Here is a 20,812-nt window from a genome sequence, read left to right as displayed (position 1 = left end):
AGTATCCACAGCCCTAAACTCCAAACGCTCACGATAGCGGGGCTCGAACACTGACCTCCCACATAAAAAGAATCAAGAGGATCGCCAACTAAAATAGAGACCATTGAAAAACATCTAGAAAAGTTGGTATGGTAAGCTAAATAGCAGATGAGTGAAAATGACCAATAACAAGACGAAAATTAATGCATCTCCTCATGACCAAGCTTTGTGATCTCAAGAGGGTTGAAAAATGGAATAATTTAACTATTAGGTCTAGAAATATTCTGGTTCACATGGGATGATTAATACTCCGTAGAACTTGTGGGTTGGCCGAAAAGGTTGAAATAAAGAGTACTTTGGATTCCGTTCAAACAAATTAGGACAAACAAGTCAATTAGATTCTTGGCGTGAACCATACTGGTCCATTCTTTTACTGTCATTCGGCTAGTAAGGAAACTTTTAACAACAAACCTTTTGATTTTGTCAGTCGGTTGTGATGCCAGTTTTCCAAACCCCCAATTCTTAATTCTTAGTAGAAATTATCCCCACGTCCATACCCATGTCAGCCAACTCCCACGCCCTCCCTCCTTTCCGGGACTGAAAATTCTATTGGTTTATTTTCAGTGTATCAAACGGGCAAACACGCTAGTTGATAAAAAAAGATAGTTTGATACTATTTTATCTAACTCCGTGTTCGATGCATGCTAACATGTGTCTCATTTGATACACTGAAAGACGTGTTATGAAAAATGAATTTGGAGTACCATGTGACGGTGCCCAGTGGCATAAAATAATTTTTTCTCACACCCTCTCTCTCTCCCACTTCTCCACATTTCTCTCTCTCAAAAAAAAAAAAAAAATCCACAAAATTAGGAATGGGGTTTGAAGGCTTGTGGGGCTCAAACACATTTATATAGTATATTGATAGATAGATAGATGCCAATTTGATCTCGTTGAGAGATTTTTAAAATTCTTTCTTTTGCTGAGAAAATAAATGTTAAAGAGCAAAATCTTTAAAAATTAGAAAGTTTAGTCATGTAGGATCTCCAGCAAAATCTTTAAAAATTAGCGCCCCGGCCATCAAATTTCTATCCTCTCTGTATATCTACACATTTGAAGGTTAAAGTAACAACTTTCTTCAAGTATCAAAAAAATACAGAAGACCAATTGAACGAGCTAGGGTTTATGAGTGACAAATAGTCAAGTCCTCTATTAGCAGTATGATTTCTGAGTGACAAATAGTCAAATCTTCTCAGTCTCACTTTGGATCCTGGACCTATGGCCTCGTTCAATTGTCTCCCGTACTAAAAATGAGTGATTTTGGCACTCTCAAAATTGATAACCACACTCTTTAAGGGAATGCTAAAATCAATTCTATTTAGGAATTGATTTTGACACTCATCAAATTGATTTAGTGCCCTTTGGGAGTGCAGTTATCAATTTGGAGAGTACCAAAATCACTCTCATTTTTCGAGATGCATCTATGTAAAGCAAATTTCTTTTTTTTTTTTTAATCCTAAAGCAAATTTCTTTAGTATTATAGATTGAAGTCTATTTTTAACTACCATTGGTATTTTTTAGATCGGTTTCTGAATCATTCTGCATGTTGTTTCTCCAAAAATTATTTTCTAGCATAAGAATGTGAGGTTCCTTACGGAGGCTTGGAACAGATTGAGTAGCATCTAGATTATACTACCGTTGTTTGGGTGGTTTATACGAACGATATAAGACAAGTCTAATATTTTCCCTACGTGTAGCTAGCTAGGTAACCCATGTAATTGTACGCATAGGACGACAAGTCTAACACTTCTATTTTTTAGCAGATAATGTGCTAATTATTGATTTTGTAAATGTTACTTTCGATCGATAATTGAAAATAGGTGGAGTGCCTCCTACATATATTATTCTTTTCTAGTAGTCAGTAGTTCCTCCAGGTCGCACTACATGCGTAACAATTTTCCTATCAGCAGGACAAGGAGACCGACATCGTATTGACTACGACCCATTTTGGTGTTATCGAAATTCATATTAGTAGAACGCCAACTACCTGAGTCACTATCAAATGCTAACAGCAAGGCAAGGAGATCGACATCGTATTGCCTTGGGTTGAATATCTACTTCTCCCTCTAACTATTCGAATTTTAGTTACTTCTCCCTCCAACTGTGCTAATTGAAGCTACTTCCCCCTCCAACTTTGAAAAAGTCAGCCACTCCATCCAATCCTTAATTCCCGTCCAATTCATGGACGGAAAACCAACAGCTCTAACCCCCTCATCCAATTGAAGGGATTTATGTCTTTAACCTACCAATATGCCAATATATATGTATGTATATCCCTTTACAGTCAAAACCCCCTCATCCTCGTCTGCATCTCGAGTCCCCATTCCAATCCACAAACAGAGACTTTGTTCATCTCTCTCTCTCTCTCTCTCTCAATCAATACCTTAGGAGTGAGCAAACCCTTAAGTGTCAGGCCAACATCACTTGGCCAATTCCTTGGGGTTAACTAGTAGAAGGAGCAGTTAAATCTTTGTAACACAAAAGCCTATTTTGGCTTAATAATTAATTCACATTTTTTTATTTTTATTCATAAAAATTTTGCATTTGTTAGTTTTGCGTCAATTTTTTTAAGCATTATTAGCTCGACTCGACAAGAAGAATTTAAAAAGTAAAAAAATTATGAACCAAACTATAATATTTTTTAATAAAGAAAAATAATAATTCAAAACGTTTGTCTATTTTGAAATGCAATTTTTTTGTGGCTCAATGTACAAAAAATTCATACACTACACCTCAACAATATTCCATCTATATTGCTCGATTTTGACGTGTTAAAAATTCTTAACCAAAGTTTAAATTGGGACCCACTAAATAGTTGCAAAACATAGCTGGAGTGATAGTGTGCTACCCATAGCATTGTTTGGCTAAAAAAGCCAAGTGGCTTATTTTTTTGTCCTTATTCAATTTTTTTTTTTGCATTTGTTAGTTTTTCGTCAATTTTTTGGAGAATATTGCTTCATCGTGACCAGAGGAATCTAAAAGTTAAAAAATACGATTGAAACCTAATTTTTTTGAATAAAGATAAAAATAAACCAATAAGCCAATTTTTTTGTCTTTATTAAAAAAAATTGGATTTCGATCATGATTTTTTACTTTTTAGATTTCTGTCATCATGACGAAGCAATAACCCCAAAAAATTGACGAAAAACTAATAAATATGAAAAAAAATTTGAATAAGGACAAAAAAATAAGCCACTTAGCTTATTTAGCCCAACAACCCTTAATGCTTCTTCCATTTCTCCCCGTGGAAGAGCATCCATTTTCTGACGTGGCTTCGGTGAATTGGACATCCGAACAAAATGGTGAAATCACGTTTGGGGTTTGAGTTGGAATGTCCAGATTACCCTTCTTTTGGCACCAAAATCACTTTTGGGGCACCAAAACCATTCTTGGGGTTAGTGCTGTTGGGTTTTCCGTCCATGAGTTGGATGGGAGTTAAGGATTGGATGGAGTGGCTGACGTTTTGAAAGTTGGAGGGGAAAGTAGCTTCAATTGGTAGTTGGAGGGGGAAGTACGTAAAATTGGAATAGTTGGAGGGGAAAGTAGATATTTAACCATATTGCCTTCGTTGGTGTTATCGAAATTCATATTAGTAGAACGCCAACTTACTGACTTTGACCCATTTTGGTGTTATTGAAATTCATATTAGTAGCACGCCAACCGCTTGAGTTCACTATCAATATGTATTCAATCTTGTCAATCAATGCACAACTTGCAAGTTGCAAGGGTATTATAGTCATTTGCTAGAACGAAAGATCCTTTTTTTTTAATCTTATATTTTGTCGTTTTGAAAAAGATTTTGGGTGCCTGTATCTCAAGAAGTAAGAGAAATAGTAAAACAATAAGTCTAGGAACGCTTCAATTTACTGGCCACTCACCGATCATACCTTTTTCACATATGCGTGTGATTCATCGCACAATTTATTGTCATTTGGTGTATAGTTTTTTGATGTTTCTTAAAGTCAGAGAATAATTAACGAACTTGACGGCCCATTTGCCAACGGGATATAAGAAGCGGATATGTCATCACCCCGGATAATATATCTGAAGTACTTATATCCAGTGTTTGCCATCAGCGCTCTTAATTTCAAAAAATATCACTGTCCTCTTTTATTTCTATATCCACCTACTCATATCCATTTCAAAACAAACCAAACATATACATTTGCTCCCCCCCACCCCCCCCCCCCCCCCCCCCCCACCCACACACACACACACACACACACATACACACACACACACATATTCACCATTTTATCATATATCAGTCCGTTTCAAATGAGGACCTCTTAACATGCGGACCGTGCGGACCTTCCATGTCTGGATCAAATTTTGATGATCTGATAATAACGTTTTTATCAAAAACTGCTTGGATCAAGCCATTCCCGGTCTCTTCTTCTTTTTTTTGCCGATTTCTCGCAAGTACCTTTAAATTCACGTTTTAAACACATTGAACGATTCGAATCATCAAAATTTGATCCAGAAATGAAAGAAATTGAGGGGGGTCCACATTTTAACTAATATGAGGGACTCCTCATTTGAAACGGACTGTTATCATATATCCCCTCCTATTATATCCACCCAAAACTTACGGTCGTCAAACAAACCGTGAGTGTGTCTGCAATAGCTGTAAATTATAGTTTCAAATTCTGCTATAGATTTTAGAAGTTTTAATTTTTGGAGCAGATGAAATTATTTACTATATTTGTGAAATGATGATTAAGCCGTAGTAAAATTTATGACTGCTTATTGCAAAAGGTTGGAAATCAGCTTCAGCTTCAAGAGTATTTAGAATAAAAAAATTTATCCGAAAAGGATCTCAAATCCAGCTTCTCAAGAACCTTATTCTATCTAATTCCTATTTTAGTTTCTAGGAATCTGTTGATTTTCAAATCCCATTCATAAGAATTTTACAAAACTCACAATTTTAAAAGCTAGTATTCCAAAATCTGCTCCGAGAATTTTTTTCGTAAACGCCCACATTATCATTTATTTCACGTTTTCATAACTGAGATATTATATATTTTAATTCAAATTTGTTGAACGGATATTGTGTGTACCAATTTATTTTTTCTTTCTTACAAATCAGATTTTGACAAGATAATTACCGAATTACCATTTTTTTATTCATCAAAGTGGCATACCACAGCATTCTTGAATCTTTGATATGGTTTCTTGGAATTTTGTATCAATAAATAAAGTGCGTCATATCACTTGACAAATACGACATGTAAAGACAAATACTACTCAACATAACAGCATTCTTTTTAGTACAGTGTCCATATCAAAATTTAGTCTGGTTTGCAAAACGAGAACCTATATATTTTCTGCAGAATTAATATCGTATAACTTGCAAAAAAAATAATTTGAAATATTTTTCAACAAAAATATACTCCCTCCGTCCATATTTAATAGTCATTTTTTGGAATTCGTGTCATTTTTCAATCGAATATATCTTTCAATTTAAAATGTTTTACATGATTTCGAAAACATTGTATTATAGAACTAGTTGAAATCTATCAAACAACATTCATATTCGATATGAAATTCATTACGGATTCAAAGATATAACCTGTTTTTTAGCCAGTTAGAATAAAACTAGGGACAATTAAATCCGGACGGAGGAAATATTTCGTCCTATGCACTAAATAGTTTTTTGAGGGGAGAGTATTTTTCAGGTCGTGGTGCCACCCCGTAAGTAGGAGATTCCACAGTTATTCCGCACAATTTTTTCGCTGTAGAAAGGGTGGCCGGTCTTAAAGATTAGAATAGGGCCAAAGAGTACTTTTCTTATGTAATCACTCACAAAGTGAAGTGTATGAATCCATATTTATAATTTATGTCACATGGACTTTATGCAAAGAGTTGTGCTACTGGCAAAGACCAAGAAAAACAGATTCCATGTACAGATGGTTTTGGGATCCGTCTTGGGTCCAACAAATATGATTCGGAATTGCTCATTTTGTTCAAAATATTTTTGGTTAAGGTCCTTGTAAAAAATCAGCTTAACCCGATATCAGTAACGGCCTCTACAAAACATCTAACTTTGTCAGCTTGAATTCTAGGACCAAGTTGGATGTTTCGTAGAGGTCCTTACCGATATCGGGTTGAGCTGAATTTTTACAAAGACCTTAAAAAAATATTCTGAACAAAATGAACGGCTCCGATCATGTTTGCGGGACCCAAAACGGTTCCCAAAACCATCTGTACATTGGATCTATTCTTCTCAATCTATACCAGTAGCATTAGTGGATTATGCAAAATGGATCCTTACATCTCATTAATTTACTAAGTGTACAACAACAACAACAATAACATAATTCATCTAGTTCCTAATCATTTGAGGTATGGGCATAGAAAGATTGGATACAAATCTAACCTTTGGCAACATGCACAAAGTGAGTGCTCTCAAAAGGAACCAGTGGCCCCGATCCTCAAGGCCGGCTTTGAGATTCTCGGGATCTAAGACGAACTTATAAGGGAAAAAAAATATTCAAATGGGGAAGGAAAAAAAAGGCCCTTAAAACTTGAACCATGTATCTCTTGGATAGAGGAACTAGACTTTTCTATTAGGCTAGCTAGCTTAATTGTTATATAAGTGCTAGATTAAATATATATTACATATTTGGCTAGGGCCCGAATTTTGATCCAAAATTCGGAGGCTTAAGACCGCCGCCTTGCTCATCTCGGCTCAAATCTGGCCCTATCAATCCTTTTACCTCCAAGAACCAAGGAGCTAAATGGACGTTTTATTTTGGAATCATGCTTCAAAATCAAAACCAAAAGATATCAGACAAGGCAGGTATAGAAAACACACAAGCAATGCTAGGCACCCAAATAACTTACTGAGAAAGTACCCCGAAAAGAAAAATCAATGGTCTAGATTCACTCAAAATATTATCTGGGCTCTTGATTTTCCTTTTCGGGGTATTTTCTGGGTAAGTTTTTTTTGCCTATCTAGCATTAATGTTCTTGAGAATAATTTACATATGTAGGTTGGCAGCCTTAATTAATTGGTTATTGAGAGTAAAGTAGTATATATATGCTGAAAATTTTATTAATATTGATAAATATACTCCCTCCGTCCCTTTTTTTTGTGTCCAGTATTCCATTTTGAGTTGTCCCTTAATAAGTGTCCATTTTGTAAAGTTAGGAGGGTAAAAGTTAATGTATTGTCTATTTTGTCCCTAAAAGTAGACTTTATTTTGAAAAGTTAGTGAATAAAAGTGTAACGATGATGGGTAAGTAGGAAAAGTGGAGGAAAAAGTTGATGTGAAAGGTGTAATGATGATGTCTTTTTAATAAGTTGAAATTACGAAGCAGGACACTTAAAAAGAGACGGAGGGAGTATTATATAAGTCAACTCCGGAATAAATCGAGTCCGCGGTCGACTTTTGAATTCTTGACATTTTGTGCCATGGTATGTATCACTTTTGGTGCATGTACATAAGGCCAAGGAAGGACCCATCTATAAAAGGGTTTGGTTCGAAGACAGTACTTTTATTATTAGTAGAGAGAAATTAAAGAAGCATATGTGCACTCCTCCATAACTCCACAAAGTATGGGGGGTGTGGAAGAAGGAGGAGGGGTTCTTCATGGTGACTACACAGAAGATGGAACTGTGGATCTCAAAGGGAACCCTGTTCGCAGATCCAAGAGAGGTGGATGGAAGGCTTGCTCCTTTGTTGTTGGTACTCTCTCTCTCTCTCTCTCTCTCTCTCTCTCTCTCTCTATATATATATATATATATATATATATATATTCATGAATCTTTGAAGGCTTGTAGCCTTTTCTCCTTACATGAATGCTTCCTGCTTCTCTCTCTCTCTTTCGATTTTTGAACGACGAAAAAGAAATTTTATTAATCTTTTCCCAACTTCTCTCTTGATCATGAAGAGTGATTGTTCCGTACTCCTACAGCACGGACACATGGTGCTTCATAGGCCTACTCCACCATACATTTGATGGCGGAACCCACGCCGCTATGTGGTGAAAGAAACTCCGAACTGCCGCGTGGCTCCCGGAGCAAGTAATAATTTTTCTGCGTGAAACATGTTAAAAGTAGCTGGTCCCTGCCTTTGATGATTTGAAAGATCCTTTCCAATTGTGGCTACCGATTTTTCCTTTTGCCTTATGTTCTTATATTTAGGCCTATTTCGGCCAAATAATCTAATTGGATTATTTTTTGTCTTTATTTAATTTTTTTCGTATTTGTTAGTTTTACGTCAATTTTTTTTATGAATTATTAATTTGTCCTGATGAAAGGAATTTAAAAAGTAAAAAATTACGATTGAAATTCAATTTTTTGAATAAAGACAAAAATAAGCCGCTTATTGATATTAGCATTCATTTGCAAAGAGAACAGATCATGCAACTTTGTACAACAAACCATGCATTTTTCCCATGTTTTGATCGAAAAGCTAAACGTCGCATGCAGGCTCACTCACATCACCCAACTATATTGTGTTATTGCAGATTCAATAGAATTGGACTGCATAATTGAAAGAAGGCATAGTAAAATGAGAAAAGAGTGGTGCTTTTGATTTGAATTCTTTTCCTTTAACTGCTCAGAAAAACCAGAAACATAAAATCTAGGGTAAAATCTAAATCAGAGAAAAATTTGGAAAATTTTACATTGCCTCTGCCGCTGCTAAGGGATTGGAACATAGTATATGTGTGTTTTTTATGCCAATAACTTATTTGAGATGCTTTCGGATGATTACTAAATTTATCACCAGCCAGCATTCATGGAGATTAATTGCTGCCCATTAATTTGGTTGGCTCAGATCGTCACCTACTATCTTTAGATATTACAGCTAGCCATGCATATTCTGGACTGTTTGGTAGGAGTAGGACATCATCCGTATTTATGAAAAAACTCTCTCTCTCTCTCTCTCTCTCTCTCTCTCTCTCTCGATGGGCTGGATTGACCCAGTCCGTATTTATGAAAAAACTCTCTCTCTCTCTCTCTCTCGATGGGCTGGATTGACCCAGTCCCCAATCAACTACTTAGATGTTCAGACTCAAGTCACAGCAAACCTGGCCTGGAAGAAATATTAATCTGTGAGTAGCGCTACAGTCACTGCACGCCGTGTGGGATCCATTCTGGGCCCCTCACAAATGATCCAAGCTGTTCAATAATTTTTTTAAGAAAAACCAAGCGGGCAACGTGAAACGTCAGCTCAATTCGATATGTGTAGGTGCCCGGAGTAGGCTCCACAAGGCGTGCGGTGGCTGTAGACTTTCTGTTAATCCGTCACCACGTCACAGTCTCCGACACTTGGCTCCCACCTAAGTGCAAGTCAAATTGGAGCCTCTATCTCCCAATCATCACTACTTCCATAGCTGCCTAGTATTAGAATGCTTGACTTGTTTGGATGGGTTTTCAAAAAAATTTGAGTTTGGTTTTTTGGGTATTGGGTGGAGAGAGAAATTAGGATAATAATTGAAAAATGATTGAAGAGAGATAGAGAGATAAATGAGAATAATGATTAGAGATAGAAGTAATGAGTGGAGAGAGAAATAAAAGTAATGATTAAAAGTAGGCATAATGAGTGTTTTTGGAGTTGGAAAATATTTTTCAAGTAGCCAACCAAACAAGGTATGAGTCTTTAATACTTACAAAAAAAAGAAAAAGGTATGAGTCTTTAATACTTACCCAAAAAAAAGGAGGAGGCATGAGTCTTTAATACTTACCCAAAAAAAAAAGAATGAATCTTTAATACTTACCCAAAAAAAAGAAGGTATGAGTCTTTAATACTTACCCAAAAAAAAGAAGGTATGAGTCTTTAAGCATTGTGTACATTTTTCTACGAAACACAATAAACTAGGTAGTAAGTAGTAGGTACGTCATGACGACTAGAAAATCTAATAACCGTGACAACGCCATACCGAATATACAATCACCTTAGGTAGCAAGTCTTAAAACTCAATAGACCACAAAATTAAATTGGATTAGGTAAATAGATTTAAAGATGGGTAATGAAAAACGAATACCAATTCGATGACTCTTTCTTGCCCAATAAGGGCTCGTTTGTTAGTGGGAGAAGGAAGAGAGTGTTTGGTGCTGGGAGAACGACGGGGAAGAAGCTTATACATTTGGAGAGTAACACCACCCCCACCCTAGCTAGGATAAGCTAATCTGGGTAGGGAAAAAGGTTGAACTCCTCTAAGCTTTTATTTGTATTCTCAAGAAGGCAACCAAGTAATCTAGCTCTCTAATTATTCATTCTTCTTTTTGTGATCGGCAAAAATAATTTCGTTCATTCTTATCTGTTCATTTTTGTCCACCTATATCAACAACTCCTTACGTCCCATTTTTGTTGCTCATCTTTCCATTTCGGTCATTCCAAAAACACTTGCAATAGCAACCAAAACAAAGCAATCTTCCAATTTTACCCCATAAAAAGTTTAATCAGACTTAAATTGCGCGGGTTGCATTTATTTCAGAAGGGTAGTTGTGGAAATCTCAACAATTTTAAGGGGAATCCATAAAAAGCTGAAATGCCCATTAACTGCAAACAAAGGCAGGACGAAGTATCATTTGAACCAAGTATAAGCTAATCACCCGTTCACCCTCCTTAGCTAATCCCTCCTTATGCCCTGCCCATCGAGGAGTAAATCTTCAATAGTCCGAGAGTATCGCCAGGTGGTACTCCAGAACACTTTACAATTATACGTTCCTGTAGGGTCTCTACAGTACTTTGTGGTAGACCTCAAAAAAAATGTGTAGTTGTAAAGTGGTCAAAAGTATCACTTGACTGACGGTACTCTCGGACAACTGTATAATTTCTCCCAATTGAGTCGTAATATTGTCTTGTCGGTTTCACCAACCAAGGCCAAGATGTGCTCCCAGACAGGACGGCCCACGAGGGCCGCACACGACTTTATTTCCTCTCACAAGTTGGCTCTACTTGTACACTCCATGCCAAAGTTGTCCCATTTCTTCTTCTTTCACGTAACAAACAGTAATTTTGGCCCTTGGAATTGACTTTTTCGTTTTCGTGTTTGATTTTGTGTTTTGCAGTCTATGAGGTGTTTGAACGAATGGCCTACTATGGGATCTCATCGAATCTGATCCTATACTTGACCAGAAAGCTCCATCAAGGCACTGTGACAGCAGCCAATAATGTCACAAACTGGGTTGGCACCGTTTGGATGACCCCAATCTTGGGCGCCTATGTGGCCGACGCTCACCTAGGTCGTTACTGGACGTTTGTGATCGCGTCTGGAATTTATCTCTCGGTGCGTCCAATCCACCGAATCCTTACCTCGCTTTGCGTATCCATTTATATTAAGCAAACCTAGCGAAAATCTCTCAACCATTTTTATCAACTAGTGTAAGTAGATGGATTTTAGTTTGACCCTCCAGGGCTATATTTCTTTTTAAAATTCAGTATACGAATAAAATCACCTACAATTAATTATCTAAAATCGTTTCTTTTCAAGCCTAATAATCAGTATGAAATCGACTTAATTTAGAGCACGCTACCAGAGTTAAAATTAGCTGTCGGTGAGCTTCATATTTGTACGTTATTGTTTGAGCCAATTTTGCCATTGAAATTATCGATTTTCGAAATCTATCAAAAGCTCAATACCCTTATAGTACGCTAACGATTTTAATTCTTATTCCAAAAATACGCGTAGGAAAATATATTTCATTGCAAATATAGAGACAGCTTACAAATACATTTTACTGAGAAAAAAAAAACGAACTTATTTTTTTTTTATTGCAGGGGATGTCACTACTAACACTATCGGTATCACTCCCTGGGTTAAGACCGCCGCGCTGCTTGGACCCCAAAAACTGCAAAAAGGCCTCGACACTCCAACTAGCCGTGTTTTACGGGGCCCTCTACACCCTAGCCGTGGGGACCGGCGGAACCAAGCCCAACATCTCCACCATCGGCGCGGACCAGTTCGACGAATTCGAACCCAAGGAAAAAGCCCACAAGCTCTCCTTCTTCAACTGGTGGATGTTCAGCATCTTCTTTGGGACGCTCTTCGCCAACACGGTCCTCGTCTACATACAGGACAACGTGGGCTGGACGCTGGGCTACGGGCTCCCCACCGCGGGCCTCGCGGTGTCCATTTTGATCTTCTTGGTTGGTTCGCCGTTTTACCGGCACAAGGTTCCCTCTGGGAGTCCGTTCACGAGAATGGCTAAGGTAATAGTGGCTGCTCTGAGGAAGTGGAGGGTACCCGTCCCTACGGACCCTAAAGAACTTTATGAACTTGATTTGGAAGAGTACAACAAGAATGGAGTGTACAGGATTGATTCCACACCCACCCTCAGGTTTGTACCAAGTCCTTTGTATCTTCTGAGAGAAAAAACTTATTTACGGAGTATTCTGTAAATAAGTTTTACGGGGTGAATCCAGACCATCCAAAACAGATGGTAATCCTATCGCGAAAAGTTCCGGCCCTTCCGTAATACGTCTGTTTCTTTCGATGATCTTCTAAAATCGCGCATTTATTTTTGCAGGTTCCTCAACAAAGCTTGTGTCAACACAGATTCTACTAGTCCATGGATGTTATGTTCGGTAACCCAAGTGGAAGAAACCAAACAAATGCTAAGAATGATCCCGATATTGATGGCTACATTTGTTCCCAGCACGATGATAGCACAAATCGGCACTCTCTTCGTTAAGCAAGGCACGACTCTTCAGAGGCGTATTGGAGCATTCGAAATCCCCCCGGCAAGCTTAGCTGGGTTTGTGACCATTTCCATGCTTGTTTGTGTCGTGCTATATGACCGATATTTTGTGAAGATAATGAAAAGATGGACTAAAAACCCTAGAGGAATCACCCTCCTTCAGAGAATGGGAATAGGAGTGGTTCTCCATATCTTGATTATGGTGATCGCATCCCTGACCGAGAGGTATAGACTTAGAGTGGCTAAAGATCATGGATTGGTCGAAAGCGGAGGGCAAGTGCCCTTATCGATATTCATTTTACTCCCTCAGTTTGTGCTTATGGGGACAGCCGATGCTTTTCTTGAGGTAGCGAAAATCGAATTTTTCTACGACCAGGCACCGGAAATGATGAAGAGTCTAGGGACGTCCTATTCCATGACTAGCTTAGGGGTCGGAAACTTCATTAGTAGCTTTCTTCTTTCCACGGTTTCTCATATTACTAGGAAGCACGGGCGCCACGAGTGGATCCTCAATAACCTCAACGCCTCTCACCTCGACTACTACTATGCCTTCTTCGCGATATTGAACTTCTTGAACTTTGGTTTCTTCTTGCTCATGACAAAATTCTACGTGTACAAGGCGGAAGTTTCAGAATCGATGGAAGTTCTTACACAAGAATTAAGGGGATCAAGTTTGCGAAGCGAATAACGTAAAATTGTTGAGTTGTCGGGTTCTTTATCGATTGCGATGGTTCCTCAATACGCACATTGTACGTGGGAATGTACTTTACCGTGGTTGTATACCACATGTATTACAAATGTTTACACTTGTCAAAATGAGAAGGAAAAAGAAAGGCTGTTGATTTTGCCACTCATTGTTTTTGTTAACGCCAGTCCTCTACAAGTATATTTTTGATGCAAAAATACACTTACAGGAGAGTGGCGTTAACAAAAAAGAGAGTAGCAAAATCATTTCCCGAAAAACAAATTCTTGTCAAAGTACTAAGATTGGAGCAGTGATTGTTGTGTGTATTCACTAGTTATGAAATCATCGAACGTATGAATGTCAGCAAAATGTTATGCGGTTGGGAAGTATACGGTCACGGCTCTCGCGCATATATGTGCGATGGGCCGATGATGGATGGAGACGAGGCGCCCAGACGGAAAGATCATAATGTTTCACATCGGGAAAATTACCTCTAAAGATAGAAACTGAGATGGAAAGAGTATTTGCATGGTAGAAGAAGGTGATCAACTGTCTGCAAACTGGTTCGGTTCCACAAATTTTACATTCTGCCTCTTCAACTGCTATCATCTTGTTGCTAATAACTCTGCTGGGGATCCAAAAAACTTGACCATTGGAGGAGCAAGATTATTATCCCATATGCAATTATTAGAGCATTGGTTAAGTACCTCCTGCACCTAATGGCCCTAATTTATAGTAAGGCTGCATTCCTTTTAACTAATAAGTCTGGAACTTATTTTGATATTTTTTATTTTTCATAACTTTTTGTTTAGCTTTTCATCATAAATTTTGAGATTAATCGTTCGTTTCGACGAGACAAATTGGAAAAGCATAAAAGTCTGAGCTGATGTTGAAAGAATTCAAATAAGACAATACTTTAGACAAATAAAACAACTGTTTGATACTTTTTTCATTTTTAGTGGATTTTTTTTGCTTTCAGTCATAATTTTGTAGGAGAACTTTTTAGACTCCTCTCATTGAAATAAATGATTAATCCAAAAAATATCACGCGAATCTAACAAAAATTCAAAAAAGACAAACAAAACACACAGAACGAAGTAGAAAATTAAGTTAATAAGCATGTACCCTAAGTGATGAACTGATTAATTGCCGCAATCACCAACATACAAGACTATTTCCAAATATATATCTTGGAACTCCTGACCACCTAATGAAATTTCTAATGAGATGCAAGAATCGTGATCAACTGAGTTAGTCCCAGTTGGTTAACCTGGAAGGTCAACTACATTAGTCACTAATCTAAATTACTAATCTTATCTATAGGGCCTGTTCTGCCCCGGAGGATTTTTTTTTTTTGGTAATGCAGGGTGTTCCGAGCCAGCTTATGCATACCTTGGAGTAAATCCTACAGCCCCTCCCATTATCGTTTCACACACTTACATGCGGGGGTGAAGTGGCCCCAAGAGTTGTTGACAAGAAGAATCAAACCTGAGACATTAAGATAGAGCAAACACCTAAATCTCAGGCCAAAACCATTTGACCAACCCCTTGGAGTTGAAGGACATGTTCATCTCTGCCTTCCTATACGTCTTCCCGTATGAGGTATGTCCGCAGCCCGAAAAAATGACCTGCCATAATATTTAAAAAAAACAAAAGTTGATTGGATATCAGTAAATGCATAATGGTATAAAATTGGTAAAAAATTGTTTTGAAGTGTATAAAACCATATTTGCGTTTCATTTTATTTTATTTTTCCACAAACAATGGACTTTGGTCACTAAGTTGCCGATGTCTGATTGACTTGAATTTCGCAGAGATGCCCGACATTGCCGAGCTCTGTAACGTTAACGGTTCAGATCCAATTTTCATCATCGGGATGAATTCCCGTTTTACGCTTACAACAAGCGTGATGTGCCCCAAGGCACAACGGGACCCCATGCAACTATATCCTCCTCCTCTATAAGAAGAACGTGTTTCGCTTGCCATTTTATAGATGGACGATTTTGCCCTTTTAGTGTTGGCTTGCTTTTTTTTTTTTGTGAAATGGTAATTCCACTGCTTGGATTTACTGGGGTACGTGTTTGGTTGTTGGGTCTTACTGGGTTACGTGGCAATAGGGGGTGAAAATTTGTGTTTGGGTGGAGCTGACAGAGGAGGAGGATATCTCATGGGAGAAAAGAGAGAGTGAGGGTTTGTTAGAGAGAAGGGTTTTGGCAATTGTTGTTTGTTGGATTGTCGCTTTTTGCTTCGCTGATGTTGGTAACTACTGCTTCTCGGTTTCTTGCCATTTGCCTATTGGATTTGGGCCGTTTGCTTTAGTCTGTTCAGTTGTTTGGGTCTTGTTGTACCTGTTGGTAAGAGGTAATGCTCGTTTGTTGATTTCTTATTTTGTTCTGCTGTTGTGCTGTGTTTTATGGTTTTTCAGTTTATAACTTAAGAGATTCGTCTGCGAGTCTTGGGCTCCTCCCATTCTGCTAAGCCAACTATTGTGCTTTCTACTTCTGGCTCCTGATCTTCTACCTCTGGGTCCTTTGCCTCTCATGATTCTTCGTCGCCGTATGTGGGCTCCCTGCTCGGCACGATCGAAGAGTCGCCACCCGGATTTTCGAGATGGATAATCCGAAAAATCGAGAGTTTGTTTGAGAGAAAAAAAAAGCTTTGGTCTAGCGAAAAAGTCGAGATTTTGGATCCGGGAGCCACGTTACGAGCGGGGAAGGTTTTGTTGAAAAAGCACCCTGCGTACCCGGTAAAAACCGGTCTCTACTAAGCATTTTAAATGGGAGATTTAATATCATTTGAAAAACTTAACTTTAAAACATGTACGGGAAAGGGACACAGAATTAAATATAATACATTGGCGTGCTTGTAGGGCGAACTGTACAGTATGAAATGGATGAGCAATGTACAGAAAATGAAATAATAGCATTACAGCAGTCCGCCAATATCATGTGAAATATCACACGACGACTCGGATACGTCGCACGGTGTAACTAAAACACCGTGCAGTGCACCTGTCTACACATTCCAGCATCAGTTCGCTTTTAATTTACATGACAAAACAAATCATAGGTCCGCAAAATAGTTTTTTAGATTTTCCGAATCTCTGAAAAATGATTTACGAGACTCTTTTTTTCATCTCCTCATGTAAAGCAATGTTAAAAGCTCTTTGAAATGTTAAAAGATTTAATAAAATTAAAAAAAAATGACTTTTAACATGAAACTTGATTCTAGAATGTACTCACACAGAAAAGCAATTAACAGACTAAACAGAATAACATAAGAAGGAATATGTACAATAAATAAAATAATGCACGGTGTAATACACTACGTCGTGCGATGTTGCAAAATACCGCACGATATAGCGTATCCAATGCAGCAACTATTTTTTTGTACTTTTTGAATATAAAACTCGTTCGAGGCCCAAACCTAGTATAGAAGGACTAGGAAGGGCCCTAATGAGCTCCCCTTAAGGCCAAAACGTGGTTTAGCTCAAGAAATTTGTTTATACCTTTTGATCGAGGCTTGGATGTGCTTGAAAGTGAAAGAGTGGAGGTTGATTTGGACTAAGTTTTGAGAGACTTGTGAGCAAATGAGTGTAGAGAGAAAAAAAAGAGAAAAATCAATTTGAGACTGATTTTGTAATAGCCCAGCCTATGGGTTGATGTAGAGAAAGAAAGAGATATATGTGGGTGTAATGGGTGTAAGAGGTTGTAGAGAGAGAATCAAGGGGGTCCTTTTCCTCTAAAAGGAGGGGTGTATTTATAGGCAAAAATATGCTTGAAGTGCACCCAAAGGCGAAAAACGTGAAAAACGTGCTCTAAACAGTTTGCCGACGCGCAAGGAAATCTGTCAGACGCTCCTCCTGACGGTGTTTCAAATTTCAAAAGGCCGAGCGATGTATTGAAATCTCGTGTGGTGGAGTGATTTCTTGAATATTTTTGGAATGTTGTGCTGCATTTCTAAAATGCCGTGCCGCGTTTTGAAATGCCGCACGGTTTTTTGAGACAGCTCAGCACACTGAACTTCACGGGGGCGCCTCGGACACTCCCGAACTCGGATTTGGGCGTGGTTTAAAGCATTGGAAAGCTTGTCGAGTTCTCTTTCAAACCCAATTGGTTTCACTCAAAGACGTTTTATACATTGAAATGTGTGCCCATTTTACCATAAGTGTGTCATGGAAAAAGTTATTTTTGACCAAGCAAACGTGTTTTTTTCTTTGCAATTGAATCGGAGGCCACCCTACATGTTTAGAAAAGGGGTTTTCTTGAGGTTTAGAGAAGGAGTAGCAAAAGAACAACAATCCAAGCCTTGAAGGTATATTTTTTCTTATTTCATCATCGGGGAACTTAAAGATTATTGGAAGGCCCAGATTGAAGTGTCTACACCATAGTAAGCTATGGTTTTGCAGTTTGATTTGTGTTGGTAGAATTATTAGGGCAAGTGTTTTGTACTCTCTCTTTTTTGGATATTCTATTCGTGTTGCATGTGTGTCTTTTCTCTTCAATGCTTTATTTTTTTGCTTTTTGGATTCTTGATTTTGTAGTTTATGTGTTTGATGAGGACAATATTTCTTTTTGGTGTTCTATTACTGTTGCATGTGTCTATGTTGATAGATTTGTCACTGTTCTGCTTTTTGGTTAGTTAATTTGTTATCTGGAGGATTTTGTGTTCATGTGGAATCTTTGTGTGTATACTTTTTCTAACTTGATGAGAGTTATTTCAGACACAAAAAGAGTAAAGTTAAAGTCATGTGGATTATTTTCTCAATTTGAATAAAATCAAATCAAATCTTCATTTCAATTGGAGTTTGGTTATTCCTCATGTATGAGAATCTCTACTAAGGATTCATGGTTGAATGGTTAGAGTGTCTAACTTATAATTGGAGAGTGTGCCTAACTTATAATTGGAGAATACCTAGGTTCAATTTCTACTAGATGGATGCAGTTAGCTATGTGGAATTAATCTAGATATATGTTAGTTTGTGAGTGTCATGGATTAATCCATATAGTATATTAATTTATCAGTATTTGCTAAAACATTGTGGAATATGTATTACATCTTGTCAAATTCAATGAATTCTTAATACTAAGTTTCGTGTTTCAGCAATATGATTGTCTGTGTTCCATTTTGCTAGTGGTTGCATGTGAAGCACCGGAATCCTGAAACTCGACATGGAGGGTTTTATTGTCTTCTTCCAATCGAAGGTCAAAGGGTGATTGCTGGCTATTGCAAGATATCCACATCTTGGTCACTTAGAATATAGAGCATATAGTATCTTTGTGCGCAAGTATGGGGAGATATTGGGTTTGGGTGAGAATTTGATATGGGCTGTATGTGAAGATTTGATCAAATGGCTGGACATTCGTGTTCATAATTCTTACATACGCCATAGTACTCCAGATATTTGTTTTGCTTGTCACATAGGATACATTAAGTTATATCATGTATAGATATACATGAAGTCATATTGTATGTCAATTCTATGATAGTGTTGTGAATTCCAATTGCCTATATTTTTAGTACTCTCCCTCCATTTTTATTTTGTATGTGTCGGACGGTGCTGGTATATTAAGCATATGTCCCAACTTCATGTATTTGCTCCAAATATGGTCTATTCGTTGAATTCATTATTATTGTGATTCGAATTAGTCATTTATAGTTGATATGTTATTATTATTTCATCTTTGATGCAGTAATACCAGAGGCAATTGCACTACAATCATGGTAACTACTATAATACCTAAACAATAAAAGGCCTATCATAGCATTATTGTGTCAGTTCAAAGAATACCAACTATATACTCTATTAACTTACTTCTAACTATTGCAGGTTGTAACAAACACAACAAAACTTAGAGAACTGGAAGCAATAGAACAAGCACAAGTTCTGGTACAAAAGGCAGATGAAAATCCAAAAGATGATATCCTCAAAATTGCTCACCTCCCCATATCAGTGGAGAAGGTACTACAAAGACTCAAATTTAGAACTATAAATGACAAATATTTATGTACTGTGATTTATCTTTAACAATTTTCATGATAGATTTTTGCTTAGGAAAACTTCCAAAAACAAACCATACAACAATACTGATGAAGAATCCTTTCATTTTTATGCATTTTTTGGGAGGCCTAGCGGGTCTAATTTGTCTTTGGGTTCCCGTTTGCCTTCCATTTTGTACCCTCATGAACTCCTATTGCGCCATTTTCATACAATATGTTACTTTTCTGTTTACCTTTGAAATATAATCAACCAACAATATGAAAACTTATGCAGCTGTATCTCGCTAAACTGTATTGTTTTGGCTGAAGTGTATTTATATAAGTTCAAGTGTGTTAGCTTTCTGTACTATTTTGGTTGATTCTATGTTTTTGCTCCAAGCTACTACTTAAGTACTATTAATGTACCCGACTGCAATCAGGAAAAAACTTTAAACTACATTTTTCCTTATCATATAGATTACAGAACTTATGTTCCAAAGTAATTTAGCAATTCGTATAGATTACTCCAGCAATTGATATGGTTGCTGCCAAACTCAGCTAAATTTGCACTACAGACTCATGTTATGAAGCTAAATTATGAAGCTTCAATACAAAAACTTATCTTACTCTTCAAAGCTAAATTATGAAGCTTTAATGAAAAACTTACCTTATTCCTCCTCCATAAGAAAAGCGACTTTGGGGCAATTCTGCTTTATCAGCTATACAAAATCCTACTATTTATCACTTCTTAGTTGCAACACTGAAACCTTAATCAATGGAATCATCTGATACTAGATGAAGAGGTACCCCGGAAAGCGGAGATAGATGGGGCACAGGCCTGCCATTAGAAGAAACCAAAGGCAATTAGTTCATCTTTGAATAGGTAACCTGGTTAACCAGACAACCTGGAGGGACTTCAAGCCAGTTCCTTTGACTCCTTCTACTCAAGCTCCTACTACAACTCCGATTCCCGTGGGCCGAGGGTCGTAACTGTTTCCATGTTTCTGAGCCTTTTTCTTTCAGTTGTTTGCTCTTTTCTATTTTTGATTGTTACTTTTGTTTCTCTACTTCAGGCTCTTCCAAGGACCTTTCTTTGAGGTGAGGTTCTATAGTTTTATGGTTATCTTTCTTCTCCTCTCCCCTTCCTCAGTAGCTAGGATAGAGTTTCTCTCTTTATTTCGTTCCTTCCATTCAGGGGCACTCTAAAGGCTTTGCAACCTTCAGAGCTGGTTGACAACGGTATAATCAGTCCCTGTTGCTCTTTGATAGACATCTTTCAGTTCTCGGTCTCATCCGACGAAGAACTTTAGGTCCTTATTCTCTGTCCTATCCTTCCTTTAGGATCCCAGTTTCAGAAGGAGTAGCGGCCTCTGTCTCCGGCTTTGGGAGAACTTTACCTGTAGCTAACTGTCAAAGCTTTACTTTAAGATAGCTCTGTGGCTGCCTGCCTGTCA

The 20,812-nt window shown here is 37.7% G+C and overlaps 1 protein-coding gene across 1 annotated transcript; it reads left to right on the top strand.

The window, feature by feature from the left end:
- Positions 1-7,429: 7,429 nt before the first annotated feature.
- On the top strand, positions 7,430-13,523 carry LOC131324352 (protein NRT1/ PTR FAMILY 5.2-like). The gene is made up of 4 exons (XM_058356298.1): positions 7,430-7,730; positions 11,066-11,283; positions 11,775-12,334; positions 12,524-13,523. Exons 1-4 carry the CDS (start codon positions 7,601-7,603, stop codon positions 13,380-13,382), a joined length of 1,767 nt encoding a protein of 588 aa, XP_058212281.1. The 5' UTR covers positions 7,430-7,600; the 3' UTR covers positions 13,383-13,523.
- The last annotated feature ends 7,289 nt before the right edge of the window (positions 13,524-20,812 follow it).

This window comes from Rhododendron vialii, chromosome 4a (assembly GCF_030253575.1).
Source record: "Rhododendron vialii isolate Sample 1 chromosome 4a, ASM3025357v1".
In the NCBI taxonomy this organism is placed as follows: domain Eukaryota; kingdom Viridiplantae; phylum Streptophyta; class Magnoliopsida; order Ericales; family Ericaceae; genus Rhododendron; species Rhododendron vialii.
Note: the sequence above shows the minus strand (reverse complement) of the source record. Positions and strands in the feature narration are given on the sequence as shown.

Coding starts and splice junctions, on each gene's coding strand:
- LOC131324352 (XM_058356298.1), top strand. CDS start 7,601: ATGGGGGGTGTGGAAGAAGGAGGAGGGGTTCTTCATGGTGACTACACA. Junction 11,284..11,774: donor CGTCTGGAATTTATCTCTCG/GTGCGTCCAATC, acceptor TTTTTATTGCAG/GGGATGTCACTACTAACACT. Junction 12,335..12,523: donor GATTCCACACCCACCCTCAG/GTTTGTACCAAG, acceptor TTATTTTTGCAG/GTTCCTCAACAAAGCTTGTG.